The sequence below is a fragment of the Bufo bufo genome, chromosome 8, assembly GCF_905171765.1.
Source record: "Bufo bufo chromosome 8, aBufBuf1.1, whole genome shotgun sequence".
Classification (NCBI taxonomy): Eukaryota; Metazoa; Chordata; class Amphibia; order Anura; family Bufonidae; genus Bufo; species Bufo bufo.
This window is the reverse complement of record NC_053396.1, coordinates 133,017,933-133,035,970: the sequence shown is the minus strand read 5'-3', so window position 1 is coordinate 133,035,970 and position 18,038 is coordinate 133,017,933. Positions and strand designations below refer to the sequence as shown.

General features: G+C 42.4%; 1 protein-coding gene across 4 annotated transcripts in view; it reads right to left on the bottom strand.

Moving 5' to 3' along the window:
- The window catches only part of KIAA1210 (KIAA1210 ortholog), a 137,534-nt gene that overhangs the window by 18,584 nt on the left and 100,912 nt on the right, over window positions 1-18,038 (bottom strand). For all 4 annotated transcript variants that reach the window (XM_040442579.1, XM_040442581.1, XM_040442578.1 and 1 more), the window contains 4 exons: window positions 9,362-9,530; window positions 7,794-7,917; window positions 7,288-7,446; window positions 6,142-6,207 (listed from right to left, as the gene is read on the bottom strand). In XM_040442579.1, coding sequence (XP_040298513.1) covers window positions 6,142-6,207; window positions 7,288-7,446; window positions 7,794-7,917; window positions 9,362-9,530 — 518 coding nt within the window. The remainder of the gene's footprint in view (window positions 1-6,141; window positions 6,208-7,287; window positions 7,447-7,793; window positions 7,918-9,361; window positions 9,531-18,038) is intronic.

Below are 18,038 nucleotides of genomic sequence, written 5' to 3'. Positions count from 1 at the left end.
TGTTTCCAGCCAAGACCAGGAAGTGGGGAGCTTGGAGATTTGGTGAGGTGAATAATGATTATTTTTAACCTATATTGACCCTCGCTAAAATATTTTTGTTCCCCAAGACAATCTCTTTACCTGCCTTGAGGAATACAATTACCTTTCTGTACATAATCTGTACAGCTGAAGAAAGGAGCTGAGAGGAGGTATCTGTGGCCTGTAACCTAAAGGGATTACTATGGTTTTGAACAGATATGTTCACATAGTCTTTACCTCAGTCTTTACATCTTCCTAATTTTTTTTCCAATTTGGGCTCTCCTGACCTGTTTTCACCATGTAAACCAATCCATCTGGTTGGAGATCCCTACTCTGAACAAAAAATGTTTTATCCTCTGCACAAATCAACCCTTTAAATGTTCTACTTAGCAAATTGCTATTTAGATTTGATGTTTCATACATTTTTCTTAAAAGTAGCTCAAAATTAGATTAACATTAGAATAGAAAAGGATTTATCACCTATCCACAGGTTAGCTGATTAATATTGGATTGCAGGTGGTCCGGCCACTGAGACACCTGGCAAGTAAAGAATGAGAGGTTCTTGACTGAACAAAGTGGTAGTGCACATGTTGGTCCAATGCTTCATTTACTTCCCTGGGACTGATGTAGGCAGTCCTCCATCAGTCCAATAACAATTATGGGAGCAGTGGAGTACTACTGTTCCATTTACAGAGGGTAGGTGGCATAATGGTCAGTGGCTCTGGATCCACTGTGACAATGTAAGCCGTGTACCGGGGTGGGCTCCCCAGAATACAGCGAAGTCACAGACAAGGAAAGCGACACTGACACCAGCTTACTATGCAAGAACAGAAACTTTACTTGGATGGAAAACGCTATATTCCCGGACCCACAGTCAATGTCCCTGCCCACTGGACAGGCCTAGCCGATGGCGGACACAGCAGAGCCTGCAAGTCGTGCTGTGCCGCTACAGAGGACACCCCTAGCCGATGGCAAACGCAGCAGAGCCTGCAAGTCAATAACTGCGCTGCAGTCCAGTACAGTACAGCCTAGCAAAACGGTCTAATCCTAACTAACTAACTAACTACTGCTAGGCCTAGGCTAGTCTCTGTAACTTCAGGCGCCACACAATATAACAATCAGTAACCAGGTGTACTGACCTGCGTCCGTTCTGGGCCCGAGGATGCAGCCTACCAGGGATGGCCACCAACCTCATAGCAACCGTGCGGCCTTGCTTGATGATGAGGCCTTCTGTCCACACACTGAACTGGTCTTCCTGGGACAACCTCTCTTTCAAAAGAGCTGGATTCAGTCAGGGTATAACAGCTACTCTCCTTCTTCTGAGTGTCCATTAACTGCCAGACACAGCACAATCCTTCCACCATGCCAGATTAACACTTCCTGGTTCACTCACAGGCAGCAGCATGAGACATCAGCATGAGTCATCATCTGTTTTGCATATTCAAATCTCAAAGTGTGCTGGCTGTAGCTCCAAAACAGTGGCCTCTAGTGCCCGGAATGCCAAATGACAGTTCATGTACAGACATTATGCAGAAATAGCTGTTTCACAATCTCACAACAACCTATCGGTTTGACTTTGGACTAGTCCTAAGGGCGTTGTCCTGGCAGTGACCTGGTTTTCACCCTTTAACCCCTATAAAGGGATCTAGTCTTCACTGCAGAGGAAATTCCTCTGCCACTACCTCTTGGAATAGTTCAGGTGTGGTTTGCTGCTGATCCATGTGAGTCAGAAACACAGGTGCAAAGCACCAAGGGAACAGGCAGTAATCATAGACAGGTAAGAGACCTAGGTCAGGGCATGCAGAGTTCGTTCAAATCCGGCAAACTAAATCCAATGTCCAAGGGCAGGCAGCAGAGGGTCAGTACTGTAAACAGGAAATGGTCAGGACAGGCAGCAGAGGGTCATAATCAGTAGACAGGCAGAGGTACGGTACATGGGCAGATAATTAGGATAGCTTGCCCTCATTGGTAAACTAGCAAGCGCCAGTGGAAGGTGCCAAAAATACCCATGGATGGCCAGCTATAGGATTAGAGCAAGTTTGTGAGCGTTCAGTGGTCCTTCCTTTAAAAGTAAGCAAGAGCATGCATCCTAAGGACAGAGAGGGGAGGGACCTTGTTGGCAGGAGTAGGAAATGTCCTGCTGAACTGGAGCATGGAGACCTCGGCAGGAGCAACCAGAGAAGGGTGAGAGATACGACACCTGTGCATGCAATGGCCGGCAGAATAGCGGAAGGCATGGAGTGCTGCCATAAGACTGGGGAACCCTCTTGTTTTGAGAATTCCCAGGGGTCCCAGTGGTCAAACCCTTGTGATCCAATATTAATCACCTCTCCTGTGGATAGGTGATAAACATTTCCATGGATAACTCTTTCAACAATCTACACACACAGAGCCAATCATTAAGTAAAAAGAACAAAACAAATGTGTGGGTACTGTATGTGGGTAAGTAACTGGCTCAGTAATAGAAAACAGAGGGTGGTTATTAATGGTAGACACTCAGATTGGGCCACTGGCACTAGTGGGGTACCTCAGGGGTCAGTATTGGGCTCTATTCTCTTCAATATACTGTATTTATTAATGATCTTGTAGAAGGCTTGCACAGTAAAATTAAAATTTTTGTAGATGACACTAAACCATGTAAAGTAATTAACACGGAAGAGGACAGTATACTACTACAGAGGGATCTGGATAGATTGGAGGATTTGGCAGAAAATTAGCAGATGAGGTTTAACACTGACAAATGTAAGGTTATGCACATGGGAAGAAATAATGCAAGTCACCCATACATACTAAATGGTAAAACACTGGGTAACACTGACATGGAAAAGGACTTAGGAATTTTAGTGAACAGCAAACTAAACTGTAGAAACCAGTGTCAGGCAGCTGCTGCCAAGGCCAATAAGATAATGGATTGCATCAAAAGGGGCATAGATGCCCGTGATGAGAACATAGTCCTACCACTTTACAAATCACTAGTTAGACCACACATGGAGTACTGTGTACAGTTCTAGGCTCCTGTGAACAAGACAGACATAGCAGAGCTGGAGAGGGTTCAGAGGAGGGCAACTAAAGTAATAACTGGAATGGGGGGACTACAGCACCCCAAAAGATTATCAACATTGGGGTTATTCACTTTAGAAAAAAGACGACTGAGGGGAGATCTAATTACTATGTATAAATATATCAGGGGTCAGTACAGAGATGTCTCCCATCATCTATTTATCCCCAGGACTGTGACTGTGACGAGGGGACATCCTCTGCATCTGGAGGAAAGAAGATTTGTACACAAACATAGAAGAGGATTCTTTACGGTAAGAGCAGTGAGACTATGGAACTCTTCTGCTGATCGATAGCGGAGGGTGACCGGTGCATTTACATGCACCGATCTCCTCCAGTTCCTCCAGATGGGGAGGAGCGAACGATAATGTAATCGCTCTTCTCCATACTATCTCGTTGTTTCCCAGCAGCAGATCATGTTTACACAGCACAATCTGCCACCAGGGAACAAGGATTTTTTGTGCTGCACGTTTCGCTTTTTCATTGGGTAACCGGTGGTGCATTTACACTACCAGATCATCGCTAACAAGCATTACTATGAACACTCATTAGCGATGATCTGTTCAATTCTCAGCCTGTGTAAAGGGCCCTTTACCTTTCATTGTAATTCTGCCTGTGGTAATAATAATGATAATAGCTACTGAAAAGTTACCTGTACAGAATAGGAAATCATAACCTATTAATAGACCTAGTGGCCAGTGTGAAAATAGAAGGATTATATACATTTTATTATAATGACATGGAAATGAAAAAAAAAAAAGTTTTAAAATATTATTTTCTGATGAGACATTTCCATGACCCTTTTACTAAATGATTATGTTTAAGAACATCACCAGAAAATATTTCCATGGAGCCTTCTTACCAATTCAATTTTATATAAATCGTTTTAAAGTCCATCTGTATGATAATAACCACATAATTTCCTGCTATGAAATAACCTCAATTACGTAAGTTTAAAGAAAACAAGACTCTTACTAGAAATATAAATACTGTGTAACAGGCAGTGCTTAGTTCATTCCATGGAAGGGAATACACGCATGCTAAATAAAATAGCAAATTCTACATAAACAGAAAAGTATCCTTTATATATTACAAAGTTCAGCAGTGGGTACAGTGTGTACTCTCAGCAGCACATTACTGTCAAAGGGACAAACCTTTATTACACTGCCTACACCTATTACACAGCCAGTCCCACTGCCAACGTTTGCATGGCTTGGGAGCAAATATTAATTTACCTAAAACTCTACTGAAGATAATCAAGATACCAGTTGTTTTGAATAGATGACACACATCTCAAATGCCATAAGCTATATTGCAATTCTCCTATAGTTAGTAGAGAGAGAGAAAACTCACCGCTATATGATCAAAATACCCTAATTGTTAATACTCGTGTGTTGCAAGGTTTATTTCTTGATTCTATCCCTTTAATTATTACTTGTTATTACTTTTAATTAGTACCTTTAATTAAAACATTAATGTAGTGATAACTGTTGACTTACTTTAACTACTTGTTAAAGGGGTTCTCCGGGAATTGAGAAAATGAAAATACTTAAATATTACTTTATTATAGATATATTCCAAAATACCTTTCATTTTGTTTGGGGACCAATTATTAGAAGAAATAAAATGGCCGCTGTCCTATTTGTACACACAAAACCTGTCCTAATCACACAAGAGGACAAGTTACTTCACAACACTGAGGCAAAGAGCTGCCTCATCCTCTCTCCTACTTGTCGGGGATAATGATCCTGAATACAGCTGATAGGATCTTCAACTGAATCTCTGTAGGAACGGAGTTCATGAGGAGACACGATGTACAGAGAGGAGGGTGGGGGTAATGAGTAGCACCTCTTGTATGCAGTCTCCATTAGCACAGTCTGTCCTGTCCTTCCTCTCTGTACTTCATGTCTCCTCATGAACTCCATTCCTACAGAGATTCAGCTGAAGATCCTATCAGCTGTATTCATGATCATTATCCCTGAGTAGAGTAGAGAGGAGGATGAGGCAGCTCTTTACCTCAGTGTTGTGAAGTAACTTGTCCTCCTGTGTGATTAGGACAGGTTTTGTGTGAACTAATAGGACAGCGGCCATTTTATTTCCCCTGATTGCTCCCCAAACAAAACAAGCCTTTATAACTAATGAAAGGTATTTAGGAATATATTTCTAATAGAGTAATATTTAAGTATTTTAATTTTCTTAATTCCCAGAGAACCCCTTTAATGTAGCAACTTAATTAGCTAGGTAATATATATATAAAAAAAAAAAAACATTGTTCAGTGTAGGCCAAATACCTAAGTGATGAGTTCAATGGTCATGCATACTAGAAACATCTCAGGGGGAGGGCCCTGAACTAAAAAGTTCTATGCATAGGACAAAGAGGTTTAAGTTCCAATGAAGCGTCCGTAAGGAAGAATGTCTGAGACTTCTTGTGTATGCCGCCATGTCTGGGTGTTGGCTAATTGCCTGTGACCACCAGGACGGCCAACAGGAGCCTGCCCAGTTAACACAGGTCAAAGTGATTGTTTTTACTGTGCATCTGATTTCTCTGTCCGTATATATCTTTATCACTACTAGTAAAAATTTTATTCACTTAGACTGTGTTAAGCTTATCTTATTCCTGGATCTCAGAATTCACGTTACAACAATTGGAAGCTGTTGTATAGCTATATGGGGTTGAAGAGGTAGCAGTCACACACAAACCCTGGTGCCTGAAGGTGACCCAACTGCTCCTATAAGACGACACCATTATAATAAACAGCCCATAGAATTTAGCGGCCCTGTTGCAGGTTGTGCATTGGAGTCCAGGAATGTCAAGGTACGCCAATGATATGAAGGTGTGGTCTAAATCAAAACCAAGCATGCAGGTGTATTAGGGATATTTAAAGAGAAGTCATTTCATGTGTATAGCCAGCTTAATCCAATAATAGAACCAATTCCATGCAAACACCATCAATGAAGTGGAAATCCATCAATTTACATAAACGTAATTATGAAGCATTTCATCAATGTATTAAATAGATCACATCTAAAACATACTTTTAAAGCATCATACAGAAGTATACGTACCGGTTCGTCTTCACTGTCTGTTCCTCCTAAACTTATAGAATTGCGTCTCTGTGCACTGTTTGGAGACTGAGAAGAGTAAAAATAATCAGGACTGGTATCCTTGTTTAGTTTCCAGAACAATTATTGTGGATCCAGCAGAAGAAGAAACATCAGTAGTGTGAGCTAATATTCAGCAGGATACAGTACAACAAACTATCGCACCAACACAAAAATGTGAGAGACTGACATACTTGAATAACGTCAGAAGAACATCTATACGACTGTATGTACGCTGATAGCAGGTATAAAAGCTATTGTGGGGCCCAGCTTTTAAAGGGGACAACTGCCATAGTTACAAAGAACCTCATACAGTAGATATGATTGGTGATTGCATGAAAAATGTACAAATTATGTGCAAGTGACTGCTGAGAGATCTCTAGAGGGACATGAATGTATACTTATTACATTTCCATTTGCAAAATTAACTTTCTACTAATATTGGTTATTGCTCCGCAGGGCCCCATTTGAAGTTCTGCTCAGAATAGGTCATCAATATCAGACCGGTGGGAGTCCAACACCCGGCAACCCCACCAATCAGCTGTTTGAAGAGGAGGCGGTTCTCCATGCAAGCGCTGCTTCCTCTTCATTACACTACCCGTCATCTCGGAAGCAAGTGTAACTATACTTATTCCATTCACTTGAATGGAACAAGTACTTTTAATGACACTATGGCGCCGCTGCAAGGGAAACCACGTGTAGTGTAATGAAGAGGAAGCACTTGTCGCATGAAGCGCTGACTCCACTTTAAACCGCCTGTTAGATATTGATGACCTGTCCTGAGGAAAGCTCATCACTATATACTGCCTGCACATCCCCTTTAAGTCCAAGTTCAGCTAGAATACAACAGCGTCCAAGTTTTGACAAAGTGGATCTTCTCTTCACTGGATGTATCTGCACAACAATTTGACTCTTACTAGTCTTTTAATAAATGTCAATAAATTGTATACTGTTACCTTATACCTAGAATTGAGCTGGATTCTAGTTGGAAGTGGTGTCACTACTTTATAGATCTTTAATTAAACATTTTCACAAACCTAGTGGGCAGTCATGTATTGCCCAACTCAATAGATACAAAATAAAATATCTAATAAATGCCCAGAAACTTACCTTCCCTGATGAGCGGGCAAGAATCTCATGCAATGAAGTTATTTCTGGGGGACTTCTCGGTAAACCATCATCTTCTGAAAGCGTCCCAGAATCCTCAAGTTTCTTGGGGACAATACCCTGTGGTGGAGACCCTATCCGGATGTTCTGCTGGAGCTGCAGCTAACCAAGAAAACAGCACATTGTTAGTTCCAGCTCAGATATAACAGGGAGATCATTAGTTTCTGCTGTCAGGGTGAAAGAGACTATAGAAGAGCAGTGACACAAGAGACCAGATAATTTGTAAATAATTGACCTGCACATTTGATGAAAGTCATAATTATTTATTTAGCAACTACTATTATTTCTCAGAAGTATCAATGGACAAGACTATGTGTTTGGAACGTTAGGAGGACATTGTGTGTAAAGGGGTTGAGAACATGTACGGCTATGCTACAAATTAGAAAATCGTCCTTCACATAAAAGAAGATGTTTGAAAGGCAAACTGCAATATTTTTTTATGGTTATACCTGTAATGCTTTCACTTTCCCGGGGGTGCACTCCTGAGAGATATCTTCCTTCACGGAGCTCTCCATCTCAGAAATAAATACACTGTCGTGAGATACTGCCTTGCTCCCCATATTTCCCTTGGACCTTTAAAAATTAACGGGTAAAAAATTTTTTTTGTTACACCCAATGGAGCGGATTTATCATTGGGCCTAGAGACTGCTGGTATATCAGACTATAGTGATTGGAATTCATGCTACAATGAAACTTTCCACATGACCACCTCTTTGAGAAGACCAATTCCTTATCCAGACCAGATTTCTTTTGACAGATTATGCATACCACATATCCTCTTTGAGAAGAGCTCCCCTCCCCAACGACTACTTTTCAAGGTAATTTTGTGTGGTCATATGGGGGGACCCAGTGGTCAGAAACCTTTGTCATGGTTTACTACGTATACAGCCATGGTAGGCTTGGGGTCTTTGTAAGGCTCTGGCTACAGTGCCAACCCACTGGTGCCCACCAATATGACAGAGTACCCCGCCCCCCTGCTGTCTAAACACCTAGATGCTGTGGTTGTTATTATCTAATTTAAAGGGGTTCTTCAAGATTTACATATTGATGACCTATCCTGAGGATAGATATACAAAATCCAGCACCGCTGCTCTTCAAAGTAGAAAGATCCACTTTGAAGAGCGGCAGTGCTGGATTTTGTATATCTATTCGCAGGAGTCTCTACTCACCGTGACACGCCGACTACACCATTATATACCTCGGTCCTTTGTTGGAGCTGGTAAGGGGGGGATTTCCCCCACGTTTGTTCAATTATCTTGAGGTCTTCAATATAAGATTGGTGGAGGTCTTACTCCTCCCGTCCTCACAGATCAGCTGTTTGAGGTAGCCGTGGAACTCTCCAGACCTCCAGCGAAAGCCACGGCATAGCGCCATCTATTTTATAGTGGCTGTGCTTGGTATCGCAACTCAGCCCCATTCACTTGAATGGGGCTGAGCTGAGTCTAGGCCAAGTGACCAATGAACGTGATGACACTGGTCTACGAAGAGGCTTAAGTGCTCACAGAATGCCATGGCCTCTTCATACAGCTGATCGGCAGGGGTCCTGGAAGTCGGATCTCTGCAGATCTGATCCTGAGGATAGCCCATCAATATGTAAATCCCAAAGAACCTCTTTAAGCTTCTGCAATATTCATAAACCAGACATGCACCCTATTGGTGAATGTTGCACTAGATAATGTCGTCCTTGTGTTTACCACATCTACAAATTCTACTAAAATCTCTAATCTTCAAACTTTGTCCTGGTTAATTTGTGTAAGGAATTTTTTCCTTTCCTTGGTTTTATGTGGATTCACCTTGGTTTACAAATGTAGATTGTGCCCTTACAATGTCCCGTTACCATTAAATGAACAATTTTCCGAACTGCCCATTTAGTAAATATGATCTTACAGAATTTATAAGCTTACACTGATCATTTTGCCCTTTCACATATAGGTATGTAGTTAAAAATGCTACAGTATGTGTAGCATTACACAAGACAATGGCAATATGCACACAAAGCATACAAATATATTCTTACACTGATTCTTGGTCAGCATCAAAAGCAGTTGTGTTGGCTCCAGATCCACTGACATCGCTACTGGACTGACTGGGTTTTAGATTGCTTTCTTTAATAGGTGCTGTAGATTCTTTCCTTTTCTTTTTGACAAATAATTTTTTGAAAGCCTGGAACTTTGATTTCTTTTTTCCTATAAGAAAAAAATATATTAAAGGGGATGTACAGGTTTAAAAAAGGTCCTATTTTATTCAGAAACAGTGCCACACCTGTCCATGGGTTGTATTTGGTATTACAGGTCAGTTCTGTTGAAGTGACTGGGGCAAAGCTGCAATACCACATACAACCTGAGGAGAAGTGTGGCACAGTTTACAGAAGAAAACTGCTGTTTTCATCTAATCCTGGACAAAAGTCTTTGAAGATTTTGATTATAATCCTAAATTTAAATTTTTAGTTCACAAAATAAATTTTCTTGGAATAAAGAGAGAGTGGTGATGAAGGAAAAATAGTTAGGCAAATTTCACACATCTGTATGCAAAGTCATATCTCCCAGAAAAAGAACTGTGTGGCAAGAGCCACCTTCTGGAAGTGGCTCCCTATGAGTCAGTGTTAGGCTTTTGAATATGCCTTTGAACAGCCAAACCATATATACTTTTCAGACAGCCATTTCCCTTCGCATTTTCCAAGGCATGTTAAAGAGTCGAACACAGACTATGGGGGGCCACTTCCAATAAATTTTTTCTGTGAGAAACCTCTTTGCATATTATTTTCCCAGGACCATTGCAACTAAGTCTCCGTAGACAGCTGGTCTCCTTAGGGATAGTCAGTACTACTTACCCTAACACACATCTGTAAAAATTCTACTCTTTACAGAAGGGCCGATTTATTTGCTAGAGTCATAGTGTCATGGGAAGTATGGGGAAGGAAAGACAACCAAAGTGAACCACAGCTAAACAACGACAGACTAGGCCCCAAACCTAGGAAATAAAGAGGTCACCTGCTAGCATTCCCTGATACTCTCCCTAAGCTGCTAACAACATGTGCAAATCTCAATGGTAGAAGGAACTTGAGACTGCTGAAACACTGCACTAAACCCTCAGCTTAGGGAACAGGGAAAGAGGCAACCGGCTCCTTCCAAACTGAAGGAGCTAGTGTCTCCCTAAGGCCTAGTCAGGACAGACACTCCAAGAAAAGGGAAAGGACTTCGCTTGAGATGTAACTGTAACAGGAGAACCACCACACAAGCAGAGCACTCCACAGAAGAGCTATCAGCCGCAAGGAATCAAGAGAGAGGCGGAACATATAAAGAGCCACCTGATGATAATGAGGGGCATCAGCAAAGGGGTGGAAACCTGTCAGCAACAATGAAAACAAGAGATCTGTCAAATAGACTCCTGAGTCTTCAGTCTATTTGAACTTCTAAGATCTCTCCCAGGGCCGGCGGTGACACATTGTAACAGCTTGTTAGGCCAAAAAAATACATCTGTCCATCCAGTCCAGCCTGTTATCCTGCAAGTTGATCCAGAAGAAGGCAAAAAAAAAAAATACCCCTGATCTAGAAACCAATTTTCCTAATTTAAGGAAAAAAAATCCTTCCCGACTCCAATCAGGCAATCAGAATAACTCCCTGGATCATCCACCAATCTCTATTAGCTATAACCTGTAATATTATTACCCTCCAGAAATACACTGCTCAAATAAATAAAGGGAACACAAAAATAACACATCCTAGATCTGAGTTAATTAAATATTCTTCTGAAATACTTTGTTCTTTGAATGTGCTGACAACAAAATCACACAAAAATAAAAAAATGGAAATCAAATTTTTCAACCCATGGAGGTCTGGATTTGGAGTCACACTCAAAATTAAAGTGGAAAAACACACTACAGGCTGATCCAACTTTGATGTAATGTCCTTAAAACAAGTCAAAATGAGGCTCAGTAGTGTGTGTGGCTTCCACGTGCCTGTATGACCTCCCTACAACGCCTGTGCATGCTCCTGATGAGGTGGCGGACGGTCTCCTGAGGGATCTCCTCCCAGACCTGGACTAAAGCATCTGCCAACTCCTGGACAGTCTGTGGTGCAACGTGACGTTGGTGGATAGAGCGAGACATGATGTCCCAGATGTGCTCAATTGGATTCAGGTCTGGGGAACAGGCGGGCCAGTCCATAGCATCAATGCCTTCGTCTTGCAGGAACTGCTGACACACTCCAGCCACATGAGGTCTAGCATTGTCTTGCATTAGGAGAAACCCAGGGCCAACCGCACCAGCATATGGTCTCACAAGGGGTCTGAGGATCTCATCTCGGTACCTAATGGCAGTCAGGCTACCTCTGGCGAGCACATGGAGGGCTGTGCGGCCCTCCAAAGAAATGCCACCCCACACCATTACTGACCCAATGCCAAACCGGTCATGCTGGAGGATGTTGCAGGCAGCAGAACGTTCTCCACGGCGTCTCCAGACTCTGTCACGTCTGTCACATGTGCTCAGTGTGAACCTGCTTTCATCTGTGAAGAGCACAAGGCGCCAGTGGCGAATTTGCCAATCTTGGTGTTCTCTGGCAAATGCCAAACGTCCTGCACGGTGTTGGGCTGTAAGCACAACCCCCGCCTGTGGACGTCGGGCCCTCGTATCACCCTCATGGAGTCTGTTTCTGACCGTTTGAGCAGACACATGCACATTTGTGGCCTGCTGGATGTCATTTTGCAGGGCTCTGGCAGTGCTCCTCCTGTTCCTCCTTGCACAAAGGTGGAGGTAGCGGTCCTGCTGCTGGGTTGTTGCCCTCCTACGGCCTCCTCCACGTCTCCTGATGTACTGGCCTGTCTCCTGGTAGCGCCTCCATGCTCTGGACACTACGCTGACAGACACAGCAAACCTTCTTGCCACAGCTCGCATTGATGTGCCATCCTGGATAAGTTGCACTACCTGAGCCACTTGTGTGGGTTGTAGACTCCGTCTCATGCTATCACTAGAGTGAAAGCACCGCCAGCATTCAAAAGTGACCAAAACATCAGCCAGGAAGCATAGGAACTGAGAAGTGGTCTGTGGTGACCATCTGCAGAACCACTCCTTTATTGGGGGTGTCTTGCTAATTGCCTATAATTTCTACCTGTTGTCTAGCCCATTTGCACAACAGCATGTGAAATTGATTGTCACTCAGTGTTGCTTCCTAAGTGGACAGTTTGATTTCACAGAAGTGTGATTGACTTGGAGTTACATTGTGTTGTTTAAGTGTTCCCTTTATTTTTTTGAGCAGTGTACATCCAGGCCCCTGTTGAACTCTTTTAGTGAACTCACCATCACCACCTCCTCAGGCAGAGATTTCCATAGTCTCACTGCTCTTACTGTAAATAATCCTCTTCTATGTGTAAAAACCTTCTTTCCTCTAGATGCAGAGGATGTCCCCAGGATATAAATAGATGATGGGAGAGATCTCTGTACTGCCTCCTAATATATTTATACATGGTTATTAGATCGCCCCTTAGTCGTCTTTTTTCTAAACTAAATAATCCTAATTTTGATAATATTTCAGGGTACTGTAGTTGCCCCATTCCAGTTATTACGTTAGTTTCCCTCCTCTGAACCCTCTCCAGCTCTGCTATGTCTGCCTTGTTCACAGGAGCCCAGAACTGTACACGGTACTCCATGTGTGGTCTGACTAGTGATTTGTAAAGTGGTAGGACTATGTTCTCATCAGGGGCATCTATGCCCCTTTAGATGCATCCATTATATTATTGGCCTGTACACTAAAAGTGCTTTTCCATGTCAGTGTTACCCAGTGTTTTACCATTTAGTATGTACTGGTGACTTGCATTATTCCTTCCCATGTGCATAACCTTACATTTGTCATTGTTAAACTTCATCTGCCTCTTTTCTGCCCAAGCTTCCAATCTATCCAGATCCATCTGTAGCAGTATACTTCCATGTTTATTACTTTACACAGTTTAGAGTCACCTGCAAAAAATTATATTTTACTGTGCAAGCCTTCTACAAGATCATTAATAAATATACAGGGAGTGCAGAATTATTAGGCAAGTTGTATTTTTGAGGATTAATTTTATTATTAAACAACAACCATGTTCTCAATGAACCCAAAAAACTTATTAATATCAAAGCTGAATATTTTTGGAAGTAGTTTTTAGTTTGTTTTTAGTTTTAGCTATTTTAGGGGGATATCTGTGTGTGCAGGTGACTATTACTGTGTATAATTATTAGGCAACTTAACAAAAAACAAATATATACCCATTTCAATTATTTATTTTTACCAGTGAAACCAATATAACATCTCAACATTCACAAATATACATTTCTGACATTCAAAAACAAAACAAAAACAAATCAGTGACCAATATAGCCACCTTTCTTTGCAAGGACACTCAAAAGCCTGCCATCCATGGATTCTGTCAGTGTTTTGATCTGTTCACCATCAACATTGCGTGCAGCAGCAACCACAGCCTCCCAGACACTGTTCAGAGAGGTGTACTGTTTTCCCTCCTTGTAAATCTCACATTTGATGATGGACCACAGGTTCTCAATGGGGTTCAGATCAGGTGAACAAGGAGGCCATGTCATTGGATTTTCTTCTTTTATACCCTTTCTTGCCAGCCACGCTGTGGAGTACTTGGACGCGTGTGATGGAGCATTGTCCTGCATGAAAATCATGTTTTTCTTGAAGGATGCAGACTTCTTCCTGTACCACTGCTTGAAGAAGGTGTCTTCCAGAAACTGGCAGTAGGACTGGGAGTTGAGCTTGACTCCATCCTCAACCCGAAAAGGCCCCACAAGCTCATCTTTGATGATACCAGCCCAAACCAGTACTCCACCTCCACCTTGCTGGCATCTGAGTCGGACTGGAGCTCTCTGCCCTTTACCAATCCAGCCACGGGCCCATCCATCTGGCCCATCAAGACTCACTCTCATTTCATCAGTCCATAAAACCTTAGAAAAATCAGTCTTGAGATATTTCTTGGCCCAGTCTTGACGTTTCAGCTTGTGTGTCTTGTTCAGTGGTGGTCGTCTTTCAGCCTTTCTTACCTTGGCCATGTCTCTGAGTATTGCACACCTTGTGCTTTTGGGCACTCCAGTGATGTTGCAGCTCTGAAATATGGCCAAACTGGTGGCAAGTGGCATCTTGGCAGCTGCACGCTTGACTTTTCTCAGTTCATGGGCAGTTATTTTGCGCCTTGGTTTTTCCACAGGCTTCTTGCGACCCTGTTGACTATTTTGAATAAAACGCTTGATTGTTCGATGATCACGCTTCAGAAGCTTTGCAATTTTAAGAGTGCTGCATCCCTCTGCAAGATATCTCACTATTTTTGACTTTTCTGAGCCTGTCAAGTCTGTCTTTTGACCCATTTTGCCAAAGGAAAGGAAGTTGCCTAATAATTATGCACACCTAATATAGGGTGTTGATGTCATTAGACCACACCCCTTCTCATTACAGAGATGCACATCACCTAATATGCTTAATTGGTAGTAGGCTTTCGAGCCTATACAGCTTGGAGTAAGACAACATGCATAAAGAGGATGATGTGGTCAAAATACTCATTTGCCTAATAATTCTGCACGCAGTGTATTGAGAATAGGGTCTAATACTTCGGCCAAAGTTGCGCGAGTCTTCAGTAAATGACTTCAGTATTTCTATCTGCGTATTTGAAAACATTTTAAAATAGGAATCCGAAGTTGGCTTTGGTACTGGCGGGTACCTTTGCACCAAAGCCGACTTCGGATTCCTATTTTAAAATCACTCTGTAAAGGGCTAACACTTTTAGGTTTACATTTTTTTACATTTATATAACTGAAGAACATTTTAGGGTTAGTTTTACTGTTTCTTGCAATAAATCTCTCAGTCTCCAGTTTGGCTGCTATTATTTGTCTTTTACATATTCTATTTTTGTTCTTATATTTTTTCAATGCTTCCTCGGTACCTTCTGGTTTTAGTAAACATTTTATTATTATATCTGAATAGGAAATCTGCGGTTTTTGTGTCTCTCTGAATTAAAAATAAAAGCATAATTATCACCATATATATTTATGGCGTATCGACAGGTATATCCTCTAGGACCCATATCAGGAGAATGGGGATCTCATTAATCCTGTTCACCAATTCTGCACAGCTGGTGCCTCCAGCGCAGTCAGTAGAGAAGAGCCATGCTTGGTGTGGCCCTCTACACTAAAGTCTATGGCAGTTAAGGAACAACCCCTGGCTGAGCAAACAGTGCTCACCCTTGTGCAACTTCCACAGAATATAACAGAGAGGGGCCCCATACTAGCAGATTTTGCAGATGACAGTATTACATCAATTAAAAAAAAGAAAAAAAAAAGAAAAGAGGAGCCCCCAAACAACCTTTGATGGCTGGTCACCATAGACTGTCCTACCGGAATTACTTTTTAGTCTGTATGTGTAGTCAGTAATAATTTCCCTCTCTCACTATTCTCACATAACACAGCTGAATAAATTCACAGTAGGGAAAAGGAAAAGTGAAGGCTTCCCAAAAGCAATATTTCCCAAGATGATCATGTGTCACTAGCAGACAGGGGTGGACTGGGAACATAAAGTGCCCCTTGAAAAAAAAAAACGATGCTGTAGGAGGGTCCAAAGTGACAACGCAAGTAGGCAGGACCAACACATGTAGGCAGGGACAGCATTACCGTAGTGCAGAACAAAACACCACCCCAGCAGAACCAAATACCACAATGCAGCACAAAATACTGTCACCTGCTCCACAGTATGAAACTATCATCATCCTGATAATGGCAATACAATTTAATTCCGGGGGCACCTGCAGCCGCTGTCCAGGTGCATAAGTGCCTGAAGTTCCTACATTAATTAATGTTGGCAGTAGGGCTGCAGCTATCAACTAATTTTGTAATCGAGTATTCTATCGATTAATCCAACGATTAATCGAGTACTCTAATAACAAAAAACAAATTAAAAGAACGTTTTTCTTTATAAAAACTCATCAGCCTTTCCCCCATGCCATCAGGTTCTCGCATGCCATCAGGACCCCCCTCAGTACCATCAGCTGCCCCCCAGTGCCATCAGCTTCCACCCAGTGACATCAGGCTCCCCCCCCCAGTGCCATCAGCTTGCCCCCCAGTGCCATCAGCTTGCCCCCCCAGTGCCACTAGATTTCCCCAAAGTCCCACCAGCTTGCCCCCCAGTGCCACCAGCTTGCCCCTTAGTGCCACCATCTCCCCCTCCTAGCCATGTCCCGAGCTCCAGTGAAATAAAATACTTACCTCTCCTGTAGGGGGCGTCGCTTCACAGCTCGTCCATCTTCTTCTCGTCCTTACGTGCACTATGTCCTGACCATGTGTCAGTAGGAAAGTGCAGCGTGGTGCGGACCAGCAGGTGACCACGGAGCAGTGAGTAATAGCAAGCGCTTCACTCCAGCTCCATTGTCACATGAAACAAACAAATCCTCTATGCAAAAAATTGAGGATTTTTTGTGTCGAATTACTCAATTCAAATCGAGTAATCGTTTCAGCCCTAGTTGACAGCATCAGATCTTTATGTACCTGGCTGGCGGCCATGAGGAGGGCTTAGGCAGCCCCCTGGGCATCAGCCCACTAGTAGATTTCCATGTAGGGTCTATGGCCAGTCTGCCTCTGCCAGCAGAGAATCTATAGACTACCATTGCTACAAAGGGAACTATTTACATACATAGAAGTCACCCTAACAAACATCTGTATAGATAGGATACAGCTAAACAGGTTGTGCCGAAGGAAAGGAGATGACTCACAGGTAAACTTGCACAAGCGCCACTATCTCTTGAAACAGATGATTGGCTGGGGTGCTGAAAGTTGGCCCCTCAACAATATGATATTGATGGCTTAGCCTAAAGATAGGTCTTCAATATTAAGCCACAGCAAAACACCTTTAAAACTTTCAAAATCTCATGTATGGGGAGTATCACGTAGATAACCCCACCACCATCATATCCTATATAGACACCTTATGAGGAATAGGTACCAAATTCTAACAGTACGTATTAGTAATTCAGAACAGTATATTGTTTTATCTTTACATAAACTCTTTAAAAAGGGGGTGCCATCTGTGCATATATGGCACCTTGAATTCCATTAAATATTTGAGTATAAAATTACTGTATCAGCTGGCAATTGTCAAGACATGAACTTTAAAAGTGCACAAAGTTGTGTGACTAATACAGCAGAGATAAAGCTTTTTGGAGTGACCACACTCTTGTACACAATAAAAGAGTGCAGAGTATTCCACTCCTAATACAGATTTTATTACAGTCCCAATGCATACACCTATTAGGACATCTGTCAGCAGATTTGTACCTATGACACTGGCTGACCTGTTACATGTGCTCTTGGCAGCTGAAGACATCTGTGATGGTCCCATGTTCATATGTGCCCCCATTGCTGAGAAAAATTATGTTTTAATATATGTAAATTAGCCTCTAGGAGCAATGAGGCGTTGTTATTACACCTAAAGGCTCTGCTCTCTCTGCAACTGCCTTGCCCCCTGGACTTTGATTGACAAGGAGTTATGAGGTTTTCACTGCCTGGCCATGTCAATTAAAGTGCCAAGATGCCGTGGCAGTTGGAGAGAGAGCAGAGCCTCTAGGTGTAACAGCAAAGCCCCCATTGCTCCTAGAGACTCGTTTGCATATATTAAAACATTATTTTTGACTGACGATGGCTGCAAAAGTGAGGAGCCAATTTTTTA